We start from the raw sequence: 19,799 nt of genomic DNA, 5'->3' as shown, positions 1-19,799 counted from the left end.
ATTATATTTCAAATTTCAAATTCCAAATTCATTTCATAATAAAATGATGTTAAGAGTGGATACTAGTAATAATAAAATGTTACAATTATTTAATTACAGTATGACATTGATTCGGTTGTGAGTCTTCAATTTTCAACTTAGCAAATCGAAAGCATGGCTCCGGCTCTGGCTCCCCCAGCAGAGGAATGTCATTAGTCGATTTCATACTGAGAGTCGTTTAGCACTATGGGTAGTGCCATGGCCGTCGTGAAAACAAGCCGATCGCTCCCCTCCTTCAACAACATCATTCACTCCACCTCTTGACAATATCAACATTTCTATATTGTTGTGATATGCCATATCCGGACATTAGTTTCTCGGAGGTGACTTCAGCAGTCGTTCGCCAGGTAAATATTTACTTTTCTAGGATTATAACAAACGAGCCATGTCTTAAGCTCGTTCTATCCCTAAACAATGTTTTCCCTCGCAGAACTTGAGGCCGGAGATACCCAGATGTTTCCCAAGCTCACTTGCCAACGTGATGAAGCGATGTTGGGACGCCAACCCTGACAGAAGACCAGAAATGGACTAGGTGGTCACCATGTTGGAGGCTACCGACACTTCTAAAGGTGGAGGAATCTGTTTTCGGAAGCGCAGTGGCCCTTAAAGAGCATCAGTTTACAATGATAGATGGAACGATATTCTCAGACTCGTTTATGCATAGAGAGAGATGGAACGATATTCTCAGACTCGATTATGCAAAGAGAGAACAGAAAACTCCTGATCCAGATTGTTTTTATTAAGGCTGAATGGGATTGGAGCATTTCCTCTTGCAATGGTGTTGTAAAGTTTCTGAAATATCATTATTAATCGATTTGATTCTCTTATTCTTTTGAAGGGGTTTCTTATATATGTGATAGTCGTATACTGTATTCCATTTTCTTTAACAACTAAAATACCAGAAATACAAGCTATGAAAAGATTTCTTTGATCAATTAAAGATAATCATCAGTAACAAGTCATTAAACTAGAGATTAAAATCAAAGTTATAAATCCCAAACATACAGCACACAACTCAACTTAAGCCTATTTCTTCTCAGCATTGGCGTCCAATTCCCTCCTGAGCTGCAGGGAGAAATCATCAGTGACATCGTCATCATCCCAGTCGTCTTCCCATTGCTGAGCTACTTCTTTACCTTCCTCTTTGTCTCCCCAATCTGAGAAGAATCAGAGAAAGTACATAAAAGACCGACTCCAATAAACAATTTCCAAGATATGCTGATGATAAATTAAGAACGACCAGTTGAAAAGATATACTCTAAGAATCCAGTCTCTTCAGACAAGGATTATGGAAGCAAGTTTTCAAATTTTCTGCTATCTCACCAGTTCTAAATTAAAATGCTTGAGGAAGAAAATCCAGCTAAACAGACTACGTAAATTACATTATTATTTTACTTGATGAAACCAACATTAAATAAAGATACACAAGAAGTATGGAAGCTGCTATCTGGTTCCCAATTTCTCTGCCATTGCAGAAGGTGCAGGGTGGAAAACAAAATAAAGCAAAACTTTTCGCACTAAGAAAAGGCTCAATAAATTAGAACTTCGTGAACTAGCACACCATCTCGAGTCTGTTATGTCAATTAAAGTCACTTATTCTGAATGACAATGTGCTTACAAATCATGAAGCTACATATGCTATAAGTTCACATACACACTAATAGGCCTGTCTAATGATTCTAGTCTTCTCACATAAGTTAAACACCATTTATGAAAGACCAACTCATGAAGTACCAAACATGTTTGTGCACATAAATTTTAGATATGAGGAGAAGGCATTGATCTTATGAGCAATTGGCTAGATTCAAAATGGTAGCTCTATGCATTGGGGATTCAAGTGCTGCTATACGCAAAAAATTATTGACAGAGAAATCGCAAAATTACTAAACCAACACCCCGGTAGATCTAGATACTATCATGAAAATGTATTTTCCTCTAGGCAATAATAATAAGTAAGAGATTATAATCAGAAAAAAAGGCGGCATAAAATTTCTTGCTAGCAAAGTTAATGAACAGAACATCTAACAACCTTGATCGATTTCAAACTCCTCAAATTCATCATCATCTTCGAACAGATCCATCTTTACTTCGTCCGTAGCTGGATTTACTTTTTCGGTTGCCATTTCAGCCTGCCACGCAATTATACATGAGTTCAACTTACAATTCAAAAGATATAACAAAGTTAAAAAAAATCAGCGAAAAAAAACAAAATTCCAGTATAGAACCTAGCAACCCTAATTCCCGTAGAAATTGCGCCAGCATACAGGAATTAGAAAGAGAATATTAAAAACTAAAGAAGTGAATCAACTTACAGAGATTATCTTCGATTGTGGATTCGTCGATGGGTTATATAGCCTTCGCAAAATTGGGGGAAAACATTGGATTAATTGCACAACAAGGCAGTTTGTTCGGGTTTAGGGTTCAGGACACCCCTGTCAATTCCATAAAATATCAATTTAGTCCTTAAACTTTACCGCGAAAAATTATTACTTCTATTTCATGACCTTGGCTTCATGATTGCTTTATACTCCCTCGTCCGTAAGTAAGAATCCCGTTTTTTTAATTTAGTCAGTCCACAAATAAGAGTTTCGATTCACTTCTATATAGAGTCTCACATTTTATTCATATTTCATTTAAAACTAATATATATAAACGGGATTCATATTCCACTAACTTTCTTCCACTCACTTTTCTTAACATTTCTTAAAACCAGTACCATCATGAAATGAGACCTCTAATGGCAGACGGAGAGTTATAGATTAGATGATGTAGAAGCTGGTGAAATTCCAATAGCATATGTTGTGAGAACATGCCTCAGTGGTCAGTTCACTTAGGGGGTGTTCGGTTGGCACGACTAAATCTCATGATTAAATATGTATCATGTTTGGTTTATAAGATTGACCCCCACAACTTAATCCTAGATGGATAGTTTTATGATTATTAGGCATTGCCTCCTCCTACAAAAATAAATTCCTAGATGAATAATCTAATGATAATTAGTCATGGCAACCGAACGCCACCTTACAAGACTACGTGTTCAACAGCTTATCACAGATGAATAAGTAATTCAATCAAGTTGAGACGATTAGACGAATAACAAAAGTTACATTTTTGTATCTAATTCTAGTTGTTGTTGTGTGTAACTAGGTTGCACCATTCAAGAGGTTGAAGAGGGTGATTTTTGTGAAAGATATACCGAGATCAAACACACAAAAAATACTGAGGAACCGTATGTCATATGTGAGTTAAATAATTTTGGTGCCCCGTGGTAGCTCCTCTCCAGTGCTGATTTCCATGTTTTGGTTGCTAAATAAAGCCACCAAATATGGGTTTAATTAGAAAATTCAACAATCCATATAATAATGTTGAATTATCGATGTACCCTTGTAAGTATCTCTGCTCTTGCTTTTGTCTTTTATTCAAGTGAACTTGTTACCATGAGCAGTCAAAAAAATTTTCTGTGAGGCCATAAGTTTGACTTAAAATTTAATGGTTCGAACATATTGTCATGTGGTGTTCAGTCAATCATAATTGTAGAAATATTATAATTTTAATTCAACTAACAAATCCAAGTATTTATAAATTAAATTAAATTAAATTAAGAAGTACTTTGTTATAAAATTTTGACATTTAAATTATAATGAAACAATTAATCAGAACGCACTCAAAATTGGTGCACATAAGTGCCATTAAACATGAATAAACCGTTGGTCTCTTCAATCAGGGGCGGAGCTAGAATTTCACTTGAGGAGGGGCAAAAATATACTTGTAGAAAATTTTTATTTATTTAAGAGGGCATTTAGTGTATTTTGTTAATATAGTTGAGAATTTATATATAAAAATACAATAGAGTTGAAGGCATGAGGGGGGCATTTGACCCTGCTCCGTACATGCTGGCTACGCCCCTGTCTTCAATGATGATGATGTAACTCATTTGCTTTAAAGAACTTCAACCTGCGATTTTGCAAACCTGATGGTTGGAGCTGGATTGATTCAATTTCCATGGTCAGCTCACAAATTGAATAATACTACTAGTGCTTATTCTTTTATATAGAAAAAGAAATCTTGAAGAAATGAAGTTGGGCCATCCAATTGTGACAGTAAAATCAACCTCTTTTATCTATTGATAGAACATTATATTCATCATTTTTCACCTCTTCATTAAGTTCAATATTATTGCTACTACTACTTTGTTGATTGTTTAAGGGAAATTAAAGTTGAATGCTGGAATACAGATTAAGATCATTAGATTTTAAATTTTCCTACTATACATATCAAAAATTTGAATAGATGACACGTGTACACTTTTTGAAACATTAGCTGACCTGTAAATAACTCCAAAAAAAGGCAAAACAGTGATGACAGAGAGAAAATGGAGAGTGGAATAAATTTAAAATTTGTAGCATTGATTTTCTTACCAACTACTGATTTTCAAACTTTTTCTTTTTGAGTAGCATCAAAGATCGAAGATCTAAGCTTTAGAAGGAAGAAAGAAAAGTTAAAAATTAAAGGAAGAAAATGGCTAGTTTTGCAGGAACAACACAGAAATGCAAGGCTTGTGAGAAAACAGTGTACTTGGTGGATGAGCTCACTGCTGACAACAAAGTGTATCACAAGGCTTGTTTTAGATGCCATCATTGCAAAGGAACTCTAAAGGTTCGATTTTTATCACAGCCCTTCTCTGTTTCTTGATTTAATTATGCCTGCTTTAGCTGTTTCTAGATGTTTTGTGTGAACAGATGATGTTGTGTTGTGATTGATTTTGTTCTTGATTTGTGATGGGGTTATTGAGTTAGGTATGAGTGATGGAATAATTTGTTTGCTTGGCTCTTTATGGTTCTTGATTGTGGTTCTTGATTTATTGATGCTTATGTTGTTTGGTTTAATGTTTTTTTGCAAGAATTATATGTTTGAGTTCGTCTTATTTTGATGGGGCTTTTGGTTGATTGAGGTTGTTGATCTGTGATGTGTATTAGGACAAGTTTTGTATCATTGAATTTGTTGAATTGGGTGGGAATGGTGGCATAATTGGCTTTAAAGATTGATTCTTGATGACTGGAGTTCTTTTTACTGGGAGATCATGCTTTGAGGGTGAGAGCTGGTGACTTTGGTGTATGTTTATCGGATTATTATGCGGTACTGCTGTTGACGTAGTTATAGTTATACTTCTGTTGATTTGAAGTGAAGATGAGCATTTGCTGTGTTACTCCGCCAAGAAGGGGGTGTTTTTGAGCATTGCGTTTTGGTTTTCATTCTCATAATAGGGTAGTTGCCTACTGTTTCCAAGAAACTTGCTTTTAGTTCAGTAAATTCTCGGAACTTGCTAAATATCGCGCTAATTGTCGTGTTGTGGTTGTGAAACCAAGTTGGTAAACCTCACCATTTAAGTGTTTGCTTGATTCAATCTCAGCATCAAGCTCAATTTTCATATTTGCTTTTAGTGTCTTGAAAATTCTAATATCTGCACATCCTTTTTATTATGTTATCTCAGTTTAAAGAACTTTGAATTGATTCTCACAACAATTAGCTTCTGAATTGGTGATCATTGGTTAACAAAGAAACACACGTGTAGTCAGTAGGAGGAAAGTAGGCTAATTTGTTGCCTTCTTAATGTTTAGCTACTTCGAACAACCGACCAACTCTAATTCCATCTACACTTTCTGTGCCATTACATAATGCTATAATAAGGGAAGTTAATGAGATATCTTTTTTTTCTTCCTTCTGTTAAAACTTTAGTTCTTTCATGTCATATTACTATGAACATCATACAAATAGGATGCGTCCATTTTAGCACCGTGTCACGTTGCATTTGCTCATGTTTCATTAACTTCTGTTGCAGCTGAGTAACTACTCTTCCTATGAAGGGGTTCTATACTGCAAACCTCATTTCAACCAACTGTTCAAGATGACTGGCAGCCTTGATAAGAGCTTCGAAGGTTGAATCAAAACTCAAAAACCTCACTGTTTGACTTGAGTTTTCGTTCTTGCCTCATCCAATATATCTATACTGTTCACAGATGCTCCGAGAACTGCTAGAGTCGACAGATCTTCTGAACCCGGTTTTGCAAATAGCAAAGTCTCGAGTATGTTTGCAGGAACTCAAGATAAATGTGTTGCTTGCAGCAAAACAGTTTATCCCATTGAAAAGGTACTCTTTAAGTTTTAATACCAAAAATCAAAATCCTCAATCCTCACCAATTAGGTCTAACATGGTCGATGACTTGTGCATTAACAGGTAGCAGTCGATGGCAGCTCGTATCACAGGGCTTGTTTCAAGTGCAGCCATGGCGGTTGCACGATAAGCCCCTCTAATTATGTGGCCCACGAGCATCAGCTCTACTGCAGGCACCACCACACTCAGCTCTTCAAGCAGAAGGGCAACTTCAGCCAACTAGATAAGCACGATCAAGCAACGGTGCAGAATGGAGATGCAGCCTAAACTTCGATACGTACAAGCCATGAAATCTAATGGCGTTCGACGCCTTTCTATGTATAACGAACTTGAGAGATGATCAGCATTGAGTGAGAAACTTCAGTTTTCGTGTGATTTTGTTCAGCTTTGGTTTCTAGTTTTTGTTGTTGGTGTTATTATGATTATATTGAGTTTGAAGCATAAGAAATGAGATGTTTTGGCATCTTATTGCATTTCTTGTCTGTGTCATGGAGCACCATTTTTCCTGAATTAAACTCTCATTTTAGAAAAACTAATTAGATTATTTTCAGTATAATTTCGTATAAAATTTAAAATGTACATATTAGTAAGAAAATGCATCTAGTGGAGCATCTTTTTGTGTATTGAAATTACTTTTCAAATAACAATATTCTAAATTAATGAAACGAATAAAAATGTTGATTTCATCCAGTGTTCAAAATGACAAAAATTCCCATTAACATGCACACTAATCTAATGCTTGTGATCCAAAAAGCAATTTTTGATTCCTGTTGCAAACTTTGAACAGTTCCAAATCTTTATATTAAAAATGAAATCTTTCCAATTGCATAATAAATTTGAATTTCTCTCTCGAATGCTCTTTGCTCTTTTCAGCAGACAGTGATGGAGAATAAAACAAAAGTCGACATAGTAGTATATCAACTTTGTTGAAGTGGGACTATTAAAATGGAGCAAATCAGAAAAATCTATATCTAATGGATTCATGGGCTGGAAACAATGATTTCACAGCAATAAAGATGGCTGCTAAAGTGATTTCTCAAAGTCAAAAATATGCAGCAAGAATTTGATGATATTCCTTTAGCAGCTTTGTTATATACTATAACTGGGTGTTCGATTTGCCTGATTGTATCCCAAACTAAATTTGTAGTGTGTTTGGTTTATGACTAAAGTAATCTCAGTACTCAATTTTAAATTATATCTTGATAGTATATCCTTACATCAAAAAGGTAAAATTTGCAGTCAAGTCACCAAAATCAGCTCTGAAAATCCAGTATACATTTTCCCACTGTTTTATTAATTTTACTTTATAAATTCTTAAACTCTTAATTCAAATCAAATTCTTCCATTATAAGCTAGTAGTACTATGATGTATCATAATTCAAAATTTGGCATGTTTATCTGCATTGTAAACTACCTCATCGGCAGGCAACTTCCAGTAGCTCCTCCCATGTTGCAAGTTTCTCTCTAGGTTTGTTCTTTAAACTCCCTCGCCTTCGCTCTTCGCAGTCAATTTTTCCCCAGCCATCGAACGGGACAACTCTAGTGTTCCTACTGTCTAACACTTGCCTGAGCCCTTCTCTTCCTGGCTTTGTCGAAGCAGACGCTAAAGCCCCTCTATTTAGGTCTTCCGAGATACATGAGATCTGTGGAAAATGTCATGGTAAGAATGTAACCCGAGATTAGTAAATGCAGCCTTAAAGATCGCTCAACTCAACCTCACCATAGCCTCATAGGAAAGATAGAGCAAACATTAAATTCTCGTTTATACTCACAGTTTCTTCAGCACAATGAAGGTTTGTACCAATTATCCCGGTTGGTCCTCTCTTCAACCACCCACACACGTATAAGCCTATATCGTGTTGTAGATGACCATGTGAAGCATCAGCTAGTACACGCCCTCTATCATTTGGGACGATACCTATAAAGTAAAGAGAAATGATAGTTATCATTTGCATGTTAACACCGCAATTAGGAAGACGGAATGTAAATTTGAAGTCCAAGACTATGCAGTTTCCAAAACTATCGATGATAGAAATCTTTGAACAGACCTTTGTTGGTATCAAAGGGTAAACCATCCACAGCGACTGATTTGTAACCGATGCTCTTCAAAGCTAACCTACAAAACAAGAGTCGAATCTCTCAACTTTAGAATTACTTCAAAGTCCGCCTCATTATACCGCTACAAACTCCGGGTCAAGAAAAAGAATTTTACTCCCTGTACAAAAACATTATAACTACGTATGAATTTTTTTATATCTTCATTACTAAATAGATTAAGATATAAATATAATAGCAATGCCAAAGGCTATCGAATCGAAACCAGCCACTGTATCATATAATTTGTAATGTCATTCAATCACCAAAAGATAACAAGAAAACAAAGAACTTTTATTGAATGTCAAAGAACTTGCCCACATGATATGTCCTCATACACTCCTGTGCCAACTGCAACCTGCTTCACCAATTCATCATCTCCTACATCTTTAAAAGTTTGTAAAATTTAGATGTGATAAAAAATCAAAACATGACTCCAACTGGACTTCAACATACAGACATCAGAAAAGATACAGATACTTTCCCAGTGCAAAAACTAATTCTACAACTTCGGAATGAACATAAAGAATATAAATTCCTAAAACAATGTGAGCATTCTTACCTTTAAGTGCAGTCTTCTCAAGCCGAATGCCACCAACATGACCACTTTTGTCATCTGACCCCAGAAACATGTCAGGCTTGCGGAAGAAGACAAAGTGCAGTTCGCGCTGACTGGCAACAGGAGTACACCCTGGTGTGACTGCCTTCGAGAGCAATTCATGCACTCGCCTCCTGATCCTGCTATTCTTCATTTCTATCTTTGCCCAAGCAAGCAAGATATAAGAAACAAGGAAAATAGTATCCGAGTGGCAGTTAATGTAATTAGTAAATATACCTCATCAGCTGGTGTTGTAACTAGATCAGCTGGTTTAATATAGACACCCAAATCCTTGATTCCTGCAAAACAACTAAGCTTATTACAGTGTTCTTTTCTGTTTGATTTTATTAAATAAATTCCATGAATATGAATAAAAATATTAGCCCTAATATACACAGATATAGGTGCAATGACTCTAGCATCAAAGCTTATAACATAAAGCCTAATTCAGGTCGACTACTAGGAGAACCATTTTGCCCATGGGGCCAAATTTATAATAGCTTCCACTCTTACCATTATGGAATGTGAACAAATATAGCCAATGTTAAGATTTAGAGAGCAAGGGGAGATGACAGCATATAAGGCAAAATGGTATTACAATATAATCCAATATCCTACAGAATGAAAGAGCCAGAACTATTACCCAGAATTTCTCGTAGTTCTTTTGCCGTACAGGCTGCTTGTACCGGTCCACGTCTTCCCACCAAGTAAACTTTCCTGATAATTGTAGTTGTTAACCAAGCAGATCATCTACAAAACGTAGAACCACATTTCCCTAATATCATGTAGAATCTAACAAACCTTATTGAGCTCTCTTCTAGAGCAGCCAATGCATGGGAGGCAATATCTGTTCTTGCCAATTCCTCTATTGGCCGTAAAAGAATTCGAGCAACATCAAGAGCCACATTTCCCTAATGCAAACACAATATGCAGTCAATGCAATTGTTTTCTTAGATCAAGATATCAATCTAATTTTAATGTATAAACAGAGGACGGTTTTTTACTATATCTTCTGCTGCATATGCATAAGCAATAGTATCCACTACGCAAATCAAATTATGCTATCTTTCCCGAATGAAATTAGAATTAGGATGCGAAACATTAGCTCAGGCTCACTAAGTGTCAATTGGTACAATCTGATCATAAATCCCAATTAAATATATCAATAAATCAAAGATACCTGACCAAGAATAACAGCAGTGTCACTGCTTTTCAAATCTGGAGCAAGATTTCTGCAGTCCGGATGCCCATTATACCACCAAACAAATTCTCTAGCAGCATATATACCAGCCAACTCCTGCATTAAAAGAAAATGCTAAAATGTTGAGCACGAATCCTAATTAAAGAATTTTCCACAAAAAAAGGCAATGCATTAAACATTTAAACCACAGGACAAATGCCACAATGGCATTATAAAATGTTCTACAAACCTCCTTTGGTATGCCAAGAGATCTATCACTTTCAGCGCCATAGGCAAGCACCACCTGCCACAGTACAAACGTAAATTGCCACATACCAGGACTAAACAAAAACAATAGAATTAACTATTTTTGTCGAAAAACTTCAGGAAACCTAGTAGCTTACAGCATTATACATGTTACGAAGCTCCAGCAGTGTCACGGAGGATCCAAGGGACACATTTCCAAAGAAAGAGCAACGTTCATTTTGTGCAACGCGTGAGAACTGATTGATCACTACCTACAGCAATTTTCCAAAACCATCACCAGAACCCAAATACGGTATCTGGAAGCATATCCCACTTGAAAGCAATTACAATTACAGACATTGACACTACATCTAAACCCCATTAAAATACTTACATCTTATACAACATTAGATCTATATTTCATTCAATCAAATAAATAAGTAACCTTTGTTTCAGGATGGTCCGGTGCGACGCCGGACCGAACCAATCCGAAGGGAGTTGGCAGCCGATCAATTATATCAACTTCGACACTTTCATGAGCCTTCAAAAGCTACAAAAAAAATCAATAATTCAACAAAGGCATTACAGCTCAGAGGAACTACAAAGCTAAAGATTCAGCCTTTTCCATAATTCAACGTACAAATCAAGGGTTTGATAGAATAAAATTGAAAAAACACGGCGATTTATTAACAACTTGTGCATACCTTCTCAGCTGTGTAGAACCCAGCAGGTCCACTACCTACTACACAAATTCGCAGAGGAGACGATGAGGTTGTCGAAAAGCATCTAGCAATCCTCCCAAAACTCTTCAATTTCAGGGAATACATGGATGTGGAAGTTCCTACTAGCATTGTTTTTGCTTGAGGTTCTTTATTTTTCGAGGAACAAACGCTCGGTTTCAGAAAAAGCAAGAGGGTTTGTAACTTGGGCCATTAAAGCCCAATTGCTATGTATAAAAATAGAATTATTTCATTCCATGTGGACATATTCTTTACGCAACTTTCCTCATATATATTCTACTACTACACTAGTATAAAAATAAAATTCCAACTTTTCCAAATTTCATTGATTTTTATGTTAAAAATAAAGAGAAATAAATTTACACTTATCACATTTTATTAATATAGGAATACTGAAATTTTAGTCCCTTCTTATTTTTGTAAAAACTGCTCATATGTCGTTGAATTAATTTCAAAGTATAAATAAATTAACTGTAAAAAATTTGAGCGATAAAGGCCATCTTTAAAAATATTAATTTAAAATTCTAAATTAATCAACTGAAATGATATTATTAATTGAATGAAATGAATACTAATAAAATAATTTATACTTATGACAATACAGAAAATAGAAAAACAAAATTATATTATATTATGCACGATTACATAAGTTTTATGTAAATTAATAGTACGAATGTATTGATGATTCGTTATAATAAAATTGATACGAATTCATACTTATACAAACTTAATTTGTAAAATAAATACATAGCAATAAGTAGAAAATATCTTTTACAGCTTGAGATAAATTTTATTACTCTTTTTATCTTATTTCTATTATATTAAATTTAAAAATTAATGAAATTTGGAAAAGTTGAACTTTATTATTTTTATATTAGTATGGTAGTAGAAGATATATTAGGAAAGTTGGAATTAAAGTCATTATTTTTTTTTTCGTAAAGAATGATGGAATGCAATAATTTTATTTCCATAAAATGAGATCCATTTGTAACTTTTTAATGATCCATTTTGTGCATTTTGAACAAGGTCAATTCCGAAGCAAGAAAAGTGATCCCAACACCAATAGATAGATAAATAAATAAAGCATAACACCGTAATATGTCTAAGAGCACTCTCAATGGCGACGGCGATAATCCGGCGATTTTTTGCCGGATATCGCCGACTTATCGCCGGCCATTGGGAGGAGGTCGGCGATTTTTCGGCGAATTTCCTACCGATTTCACGCCAAACGGCGTTTTATCGCCGGGCTATCGCCGGATCATCGCCGGCCACTGTGGGGAGCTGTTCGGCGATAATCCGGCGATGATCAAATTTTTTTTTTTTTTTCCTTCAACGGTCATATTTTAAATTCCACCCCTATAAATATTTCATCCTCTTCCTCCATTCATCACCCACAAACTTCATTCACACAAATTTTCAATCTTTTTTCTCTCCATCTTTATTAAATGAGTTCTGATTCATCGTCTCGTGCTCAGTCCGACGAGGAAATATCACATTCTTCTTCCGAAGAAGAGGTACCTCCCGCTCCCACCGGATGGGATGTAGCGGGTTTCGCCAACAACCCAATCAACAACTATATCTCCCGCCGCATACAAAGCGAGATCGCTCGAATGCAGCAGCCACCCCCCCAACGGCCAATCCGCCGGCGGCGCCGATACATCCCTCGCAACCACACTGGTGCGCACGATCGACTGTTCGCCGATTATTTCGCGGAGGAACCACGTTATCCGGCAGATGTATTTCGTCGCCGGTTCAGAATGCGCCGCTCCCTCTTCCTGCGCATTGTTAATGCGTTGTCCGCGCGTTACCCCGAGTTCCGGCTCCAGCGAGACGCAGCAGGGAAGCCCGGACTATCGCCCCTACAGAAATGCACTGTTGCCATCCGGCAGTTGGCATACGGAGGGTCCGCCGACATGTTCGATGAGTATCTGCAATGCGGCGAGACGACTGGCAACGAGTGCCTGAAGAATTTCTGTCAGGGCGTGCGAGAGATATTTGGGGAGCACTACCTTCGCTCGCCGGACGCAGCTGACTGCCAGTTCCTACTGGATTGGCACTGGAGGACCCACGGCTTTCCGGGGATGCTCGGCAGCATCGACTGTATGCACTGGCAGTGGAAGAACTGCCCAACCGCGTGGCGAGGCCAGTTCACTACCGGCTACAAAGGTACGCATCCCACCATCATTCTTGAAGCCGTTGCCGACCAACGGCTTTGGATTTGGCATGCTTATTTTGGTATAGCCGGGTCGAACAACGACCTAAATGTTCTCAATTCCTCGCCCCTTTTCAACGAGCGGATCAACGGGTTAGGCCCCTCCATCGAATTCACGGCCAATGGCAATGTGCATAACATGGGGTACTACCTGGCTGACGGCATCTATCCGCAATGGCCCGTGTTTCTGAAGACGATCAGATGCCCACTCGGAGATAGAAGAAGGTATTTTGCCCGAGCGCAAGAGTCTGCGCGCAAGGATGTGGAGAGGACATTTGAGGTGCTCCAATCGCGATTTGCACTGGTAAAGGGCCCGACGCGCTTTTTCTACCAGGGGGATATTGCCGATATCATGTATGCGTGCATCATCATGCATAACATGATCATCGAAGATGAACACGAAGGCGTCCTCGACGTCACCAACGACCCAAGTGTTGCATCATCGAGTCACGGTGTCTCAACCGAGTCCGCCCGCCAGGGTGTACCGCACAACGAACATGAACGGTTCCAGGCGTTCATGGACATACACCAGAAGGAGGCCCATCAAGCACTACAACACGATATCATCAAAGAATTGTGGGCAAATAGAAACCGCGCCCACCGCCCTTGAATTTTTTTTTTGATTTTTTTTATCCATTCGTGTACTTTTTTTTTTTTTTTTTCTTCGTTGTAATGTGTACCCGTGTTTAATACAACGAACTTTATTTGTTGATGTGTACTATTATTTGTTTTATCTTATAAATTAAATAAGCTAGCTTATTATATATAAAAATAAAACAATTAAATTAGTGATGATGTAAAAATGAAATGTTGAGTTAGGGAGAAATAAGGGAGAAATAAGGGAGAAACCATTGCAGAGGTTGGCTAAAAGTTGGCTAAAAACTAGGGATAAATTTTGGTGCTGATGTGGCGCTGATGTGGCAGGAGTTAGGGAGAAATAAGGGAGACCATTGGGAGTGCTCTAATAATTAAAAGTCTTAGCTCGACAATTAAAATCTAAAGATATCATACGATATATAGTTCGTCTCCACCAAAATCCTCCCCAACATAGTCATCCTCATCCTCATCCACATCGTCATTGGCATCCAACGAAGAAGATCCTTCTTCCTCATCACAGTTGGGCACATCAATATTTCCAGCATGTTCTTGCTCAGATTCTCTGTCTTCTGATTCTACATCTACGAGCTCTCTCTCTTCAACCAGCATCGCCAACTTGCATTTCCCTTTTCTAGATGTGGATGCAGCTCTTGTGTCCTTTTTAGAACCTCTAACACAACTTGATAATGTAGGAGATTCTTTTCTTTTTTTAGACCTAGTAGGTGTTCTAGGCTCTCCGGCTCCAAAAGCGTCGTTGACAGTGTCCCAATCAAGTGAATCTTCATTCAAAACCAAATCACGACCAACACCATCCACATCTTCCATCTCTCCAACTAACCACTCATTACACTCATCAATGTCATTGAGCATAATAGGATCGCTTGTATCTATGTGTTTGTACCTCTCATGCAATTTTTGGTTATATTTCACATAAACCGAATCATGTATCTTCTGATGCTCGAGACTGTTTCTCTTTTTTGAATGAAGCTGCAACATAATTATATTTATATGTATGTTAATTATAAATAGTAATATATTATAAATTTAGAACTGAAAATCTAATATGTATTTTAAAAATGAATTGAATCAATTACCTTCTCAAATACAGTCTGACTGCGTTCACACCCAAAAGCACTACATTTTGAGCCTAAGATCTTGATAGCAAGTTGTTGCAAAGTCGGAGCTGAGGCGCCAAACGACTCCCACCATTGAGCTACAAAGCCAAATGATACAAACCTACTAAATTAGAAATTAGAATTCAGAGACTTGAATGGACTAAGTTTTAAATATCTCACCTGGATCCATGTCCTTCCTTAGTCGCTGTGCAAGTTCAATACCAAACAAGTCTTCACCCTTTTCGTAAATACTCAACTCTCGAAGTATCTTGTTCCGGTCTTCTTCGGTTGGTACCAATCTATCGATGCAATCATGTAACCCTTTAGTTACCTTGAAATCAAATTCCAATCCCTTGTTATCATAGTAGATGGCCGGATTCAAAATGTGACCAGCCGCATGCAATGGACTATGGAGTTGACAATTCCATCTATCATCGATGATCTTGAAAATATCTCCATATCTTTGTTCATTGTTTTCAAAAGACCCTCCGATTGTTTCTTTTGCTTTCTCCATCGCCTCATATATGTAGCCAATTGCTAATTTCTTTTCACCAACCACCAATCGAAGAACTCGTACAAGGGGTTCCATGACTTTGAGAATGTATACCACATTCTCCCAGAAAGAAGTCATCATAACAATCTCGGTTACTTCCCACCCCTTAGCATCCTTCGATAGCGTATTTTGCACCCACTCAACGCTAGTAAACATTCTCCTAAGATTGTCTTTTTCCTCATGAATCCTTTCTAATGTTAGAAATGATGTAGCAAACCGAGTGACCGCTGGCCTCATCAATTCCTTCTTGTTTGTGAAAGTTCCCAACAAATTTAAGGTAAAAGTATGGCTATGAATATAGCCAACAAGACTTATACCCTTTTGAATTGTTTCTTTAATCAAAGGAAGCTTACCAATGTCTTCAAGCATGAGGTTTATGCATTGAGCTGCACACGGAGTCCAATAAAGATGTTTTCTCTTTTCCATCAACATCTTCCCGGCTGCTACATAATTACTCCCATTGTCCGTTACTACTCGGACAACATGTTCTTCGCCAATCTCATCTACAAGCGAATCAAGCAGCTTAAATAATTTTTTCTCCGTCTTGACAAAGCATGTTGCATCAATAGACTTCACAAATATTGTTCCACGGATAGAACTAACTAAAACATTAATAATAGTCCTCTGCCTCTGATCAGTCCATCCATCTAACATAATAGTGCAACCATGCCTACTCCATTCTTTCTTCTTAGGCTTCACCAATGAATCAGTATACTCTAACTCTTTGCTTAAAAGTGGACCTCGAATGTCATGAAAGCTCGGAGCAGGCAGATGTTTGCCATAGGCACCAATTGCTTCGACCATATCTTTAAAGTACTGCGACTGAATCAAGTTGAATGGTAAGCCCGCTTGGTACCAAAACCGAGCAATATACTTGTGGACTTGGGCTACAGCTGCTTTGTCAACATCTTCTCTTGTATTCATCTGCCTCAATTTCTCCTTCCTTCGTTTTTGAACTGTAGTCTCGTTCAGCTGCATCTATTGAAGTAATGCAGCAAAAGTTGCACAAATTAATAAAAAAATCACACAAAATTAGCCGCAGGCTGCTAGCAAAATTAGTTTAAGATGTTAATAAAACCCCCAATTAAGGAAATGATTCAATACCAATATATTAGCCTTGCAACTGTTATAGAGATCATCACACTAAATATCTTCACGAATCCATGAATATTCACATGCTTTATTTGATAAAAAAAAAAAAAAAAAAGAGGCAATAAACACAAAGCAACTGTGATGTTGCAAAAACACAACTGCACTGCAATTGAACCCTATGAGACTGCAAAAGAATGCAATGCCTATCCATCCCAACAAAAAAAGGCAGTGCACGAGTTCAACAATTACAACAAACGACACCGTATTCCAGAAATTGAGCAGTACACTACTAGCAACACCAGAAATTTATGTACATGTATCGGCACAAATTACCAGTAACAATCTTTTGAAATAGTTACAAATTAATCGAAAATTATTACCTTGAGTTGAGTTGAGTTGAGTTGAGTTGAAAAACGAGATTTAGCCCACTTCTTCACAAACGCGGTGATGGAGGAGGAGGCGGGCGGCGGTAAAAAGGAGGGGTAGATTTGTGCTCTTTTTTTACTGGGCTTCTTACTTATTCAAATTAGGGTGGAAAATTGAAAATTACACCGATTTAAAGATTGATATTACTCTATAATTCTCTATAAAAAATGGTTTTATAAGCAAGACTGCAAGAGCGAGATATCCAATTTATTAGGAGGTGAGTAAAATAAGAGATTTTAATCAGGGGCCAATTCTAGTAGTTAAAATGATAAAATTCATTAATTAAGTAATAAATGAAACATATGGTAGTACATATTTAATGCAACTTTTAAATCGTTTTGTCTGTAATAATTGTTAAAATCTGTCAACATAACTTAATAATCGTTCTTGGTTTCACATACCACCCATTGCAAACTGCAATATAGAAATTAGAACTCCATATTTCTCCCAAAAACATGTGATGATTTAAATTAAAAACAGAAAGAGGGGTCTATAATTTAGCTAATAATAATGTTCAATTTTGAGTGTTTGCATAACACAGAACATGTTCTCATCTGGATCTCTGCCTTTTCAGATTGAGATGCCCTTTTCACAATTTTTTTCTATACTAAGGACTTTGCAGAAATCTCGATCTAATTAATACATGCTCAGAAAAGATAAATAACTAAATAAAATAAAAGAAAAGAAGAATCATCTTCCAGCCTCAGAGATGCTCATTAGTGCTGGGTGCCATGCTCTGGATTTGGATGCCACAGAGTTAACTTGTGTGTTACTTCTCGACCTGTGCCTTTCCTGAAATCGACATTTATCCACTGATCATGAGATAAAAATATGAGAGATATTTTACATTACAAGATGTATGGCCAGGAAAAGTCCTCTGTTATCCTCTCAATTTTCATAGCTGTCACAAATTATAGAATTTATATTTCAATAAAGTGTGTGACTAGTTTTAGCTCTCACACGCGCTAAAAATTATTGATGGAGGAATAATAGTAGTAATAATAACTCAAGCAGGCCAGTTCAAGATCTCAAGATTCTGAAATCATTATATTTGCATAATTAAGAAATAATTTATTCCTTTTTTTTGTTTTACAGAATCTCAACAGTACTTTGTCACAGGAAAAAAAAAAAAAAAAAGAGTTATAATCTTGTAAAAAAGAAAAAATATTTACCTGATTATTAGTACTCGTATTCTTGTTCACATCATCTTTTTTCCTTCCCAACGCTTCACAATCTGAAATATTAGTATTTATTTCTGCAACATTTCCATTTTTCTGGTGCATCTTGGCTTGCTTTTTTGCCAATAATCCCTTCATCACCTCTGAAAAAATAACAAAAAAAGTTTTGAACAAATATATATAAGAGAGAAAGAGGAATGAAGTAAGCAACCTTGGGAGGTGAGAAGGCGGTAAACATGGCCAAGAAGGAGAGAATCGGTATGCCTAAGAAGTTTGATGCGCGTGACACGAAGAGGCTGGGTACTACTACTAGTGTTGGAGGAGTAGAGGGTGGTGGTGAGGAGGAGGGCGACGTAGTGGCCGGGGTTCATCTTCATGATTTCTGCGGCGGAGACGGGGAAAAAATGCTTATCAACTCTGCCGTTTGGGTGTTGGATAACTAGGGTTGCATTATCAACAGCTTGGCAGTTCCCCATTCCTATTCTTTTTCTGAACTGTGTGTGTTTTGCTGCGTGTTTTGGGGGTGATGATAATGTTTGACACAGGAAGAAGAAAAGGAGAGTTTTTATTGTTGCTGCACCACCATCTTTATAGCCACACCCACCTCATTTTATTATGACAAGTAATGGAGAATGACTTTTTCTCGATGAGATTCCCTTTTGCAAATACTACTCCTGCTTATAGTATAGTAGTATTTTTTAGTTGAATATTGCAATATTTAATGCTAAGTAAATGGTCCTCAATTCAACTAACAATTTTAGATTTGTTATATAGTATAAATGTAGAAGTTTTGATGCATATATTAATATTTTTCTCTATGCAAAAGTTACTTCGAATACGTAATTTATTACTACTTCTTTTGTTCCTGAAAATTTAACGCTTATCTCTATTTTGGTCCATCCCTAAAAATTTCTCACCTTTCACTTTTATTATTTTTGATAGTGGACATAAAGCTATGTAGTACTGAGATAAATAAAGCTTCACCTCTCCCTTTATACACAACCTGCTTTTTTATTACTCCCTCCGTTCTCTAATATTCATCGCCATTTGACTAACACGAGTTTTTTTGTCACATTCCACTGACTCATTCTCACTCATATTTTATTATAAAATTCATATATAAAAGTAGAACTCACGTATCACTAACTTTTTTAATTTATTTTCTATTACATTTCTTAAAACTCGTGTTAGTCAAATGGCGATGAATATTAGGGAACGGAGGGAGTAATAAAAAAGCAGGTCGTGTATAAAGGGAGAGGTGAAGCTTTATTTACCTCAGTACTATATATCTGATGACAAAAGGCGAAGTAGGATCAATTCTTTTAGTAAAAGTAAAAGGAGTTTAACTTTATCGGAAATTGAGGATGCTTCTTACCTTGCAGTAGAATATCTATGAAATTTTACTCTTTTTTAATTACAATGATTAGCTACATTTTTTTTAGTTTGTACTACTATATGTATTGCATAAAAACTACTCCATTATTAACAAAACCCAAAAGGGGAAAATATTTTTTGTGAAAAAAAGGTACTCTAATTAAGACCGCGAAAGAAAAGGTA

The 19,799-nt window shown here is 36.7% G+C and overlaps 5 protein-coding genes across 7 annotated transcripts; 1 reads left to right on the top strand and 4 right to left on the bottom strand.

Annotated features, from left to right (window-relative positions):
- Positions 1–944: 944 nt before the first annotated feature.
- LOC125205223 (protein DELETION OF SUV3 SUPPRESSOR 1(I)-like) lies at positions 945–2,489 on the bottom strand. Of its 2 annotated transcripts, none has more exons than XM_089060548.1 (3): positions 2,352–2,489; positions 2,069–2,168; positions 945–1,196 (listed from the first exon to the last, which is right to left on the bottom strand). In XM_089060548.1, exons 2-3 carry the CDS (start codon positions 2,160–2,162, stop codon positions 1,066–1,068), a joined length of 225 nt encoding a protein of 74 aa, XP_088916674.1. In that variant the 5' UTR covers positions 2,163–2,168; positions 2,352–2,489; the 3' UTR covers positions 945–1,065. The 2 variants fall into 2 exon arrangements, with proteins under 2 accessions (XP_088916674.1, XP_088916673.1); XM_089060547.1 differs by having other exon boundaries at positions 2,265–2,358.
- A 1,934-nt stretch (positions 2,490–4,423) lies between these two features.
- On the top strand, positions 4,424–6,684 carry LOC125205222 (LIM domain-containing protein WLIM1-like). Its single transcript, XM_048104049.2, has 4 exons — positions 4,424–4,695; positions 5,879–5,975; positions 6,057–6,187; positions 6,275–6,684. The coding sequence occupies exons 1-4, from the start codon at positions 4,558–4,560 to the stop codon at positions 6,476–6,478; spliced, it is 570 nt and encodes a 189-aa protein (XP_047960006.1). The 5' UTR covers positions 4,424–4,557; the 3' UTR covers positions 6,479–6,684.
- Positions 6,685–7,466: 782 nt separating this feature from the next.
- Positions 7,467–11,247, bottom strand: LOC125205221 (Pyridine nucleotide-disulfide oxidoreductase family protein). Of its 2 annotated transcripts, none has more exons than XM_048104046.2 (13): positions 11,034–11,247; positions 10,775–10,879; positions 10,488–10,601; positions 10,334–10,387; positions 10,084–10,200; positions 9,705–9,814; positions 9,547–9,620; positions 9,141–9,202; positions 8,868–9,063; positions 8,623–8,692; positions 8,260–8,327; positions 7,984–8,129; positions 7,467–7,854 (listed from the first exon to the last, which is right to left on the bottom strand). In XM_048104046.2, exons 1-13 carry the CDS (start codon positions 11,178–11,180, stop codon positions 7,627–7,629), a joined length of 1,491 nt encoding a protein of 496 aa, XP_047960003.2. In that variant the 5' UTR covers positions 11,181–11,247; the 3' UTR covers positions 7,467–7,626. The 2 variants fall into 2 exon arrangements, with proteins under 2 accessions (XP_047960003.2, XP_088916131.1); XM_089060005.1 differs by having other exon boundaries at positions 8,260–8,322; positions 8,627–8,692.
- Positions 11,248–13,814: 2,567 nt separating this feature from the next.
- LOC125204718 (uncharacterized) lies at positions 13,815–17,441 on the bottom strand. Its single transcript, XM_048103433.2, has 4 exons — positions 17,019–17,441; positions 15,174–16,524; positions 14,973–15,091; positions 13,815–14,865 (listed from the first exon to the last, which is right to left on the bottom strand). The coding sequence occupies exons 2-4, from the start codon at positions 16,522–16,524 to the stop codon at positions 14,287–14,289; spliced, it is 2,049 nt and encodes a 682-aa protein (XP_047959390.2). The 5' UTR covers positions 17,019–17,441; the 3' UTR covers positions 13,815–14,286.
- Positions 17,442–17,560: 119 nt separating this feature from the next.
- On the bottom strand, positions 17,561–18,871 carry LOC125203926 (uncharacterized). Its single transcript, XM_048102442.2, has 3 exons — positions 18,454–18,871; positions 18,237–18,385; positions 17,561–17,856 (listed from the first exon to the last, which is right to left on the bottom strand). The coding sequence occupies exons 1-3, from the start codon at positions 18,716–18,718 to the stop codon at positions 17,755–17,757; spliced, it is 516 nt and encodes a 171-aa protein (XP_047958399.1). The 5' UTR covers positions 18,719–18,871; the 3' UTR covers positions 17,561–17,754.
- Positions 18,872–19,799: the final 928 nt, after the last annotated feature.

Source organism: Salvia hispanica, chromosome 6, assembly GCF_029641045.1.
Source record: "Salvia hispanica isolate PSC_SH4W2 chromosome 6, Shi_PSC_v1, whole genome shotgun sequence".
In the NCBI taxonomy this organism is placed as follows: Eukaryota; Viridiplantae; Streptophyta; class Magnoliopsida; order Lamiales; family Lamiaceae; genus Salvia; species Salvia hispanica.
Note: the sequence above shows the minus strand (reverse complement) of the source record. Positions and strands in the feature narration are given on the sequence as shown.

What these genes read in the sequence shown, in the direction of transcription:
- LOC125205223 (XM_089060548.1), bottom strand. Translation starts at nt 2,162, where the DNA reads ATGGCAACCGAAAAAGTAAATCCAGCTACGGACGAAGTAAAGATGGAT. An exon ending in GGAGTTTGAAATCGATCAAG is followed by an intron (nt 1,197 to 2,068) that starts GTTGTTAGATGT and finishes GATTCTTCTCAG; the next exon opens with ATTGGGGAGACAAAGAGGAA.
- LOC125205222 (XM_048104049.2), top strand. Translation starts at nt 4,558, where the DNA reads ATGGCTAGTTTTGCAGGAACAACACAGAAATGCAAGGCTTGTGAGAAA. An exon ending in ATTGCAAAGGAACTCTAAAG is followed by an intron (nt 4,696 to 5,878) that starts GTTCGATTTTTA and finishes CTTCTGTTGCAG; the next exon opens with CTGAGTAACTACTCTTCCTA. An exon ending in CCTTGATAAGAGCTTCGAAG is followed by an intron (nt 5,976 to 6,056) that starts GTTGAATCAAAA and finishes TACTGTTCACAG; the next exon opens with ATGCTCCGAGAACTGCTAGA.
- LOC125205221 (XM_048104046.2), bottom strand. Translation starts at nt 11,180, where the DNA reads ATGCTAGTAGGAACTTCCACATCCATGTATTCCCTGAAATTGAAGAGT. An exon ending in TTCGTAACATGTATAATGCT is followed by an intron (nt 10,388 to 10,487) that starts GTAAGCTACTAG and finishes GTACTGTGGCAG; the next exon opens with GTGGTGCTTGCCTATGGCGC. An exon ending in CTGCTGTTATTCTTGGTCAG is followed by an intron (nt 9,815 to 10,083) that starts GTATCTTTGATT and finishes TGTTTGCATTAG; the next exon opens with GGAAATGTGGCTCTTGATGT.
- LOC125204718 (XM_048103433.2), bottom strand. Translation starts at nt 16,524, where the DNA reads ATGCAGCTGAACGAGACTACAGTTCAAAAACGAAGGAAGGAGAAATTG. An exon ending in AAGGAAGGACATGGATCCAG is followed by an intron (nt 15,092 to 15,173) that starts GTGAGATATTTA and finishes TTGGCTTTGTAG; the next exon opens with CTCAATGGTGGGAGTCGTTT. An exon ending in GTCAGACTGTATTTGAGAAG is followed by an intron (nt 14,866 to 14,972) that starts GTAATTGATTCA and finishes ATTATGTTGCAG; the next exon opens with CTTCATTCAAAAAAGAGAAA.
- LOC125203926 (XM_048102442.2), bottom strand. Translation starts at nt 18,718, where the DNA reads ATGGGGAACTGCCAAGCTGTTGATAATGCAACCCTAGTTATCCAACAC. An exon ending in CCGCCTTCTCACCTCCCAAG is followed by an intron (nt 18,386 to 18,453) that starts GTTGCTTACTTC and finishes TTATTTTTTCAG; the next exon opens with AGGTGATGAAGGGATTATTG. An exon ending in ATACGAGTACTAATAATCAG is followed by an intron (nt 17,857 to 18,236) that starts GTAAATATTTTT and finishes TGTCGATTTCAG; the next exon opens with GAAAGGCACAGGTCGAGAAG.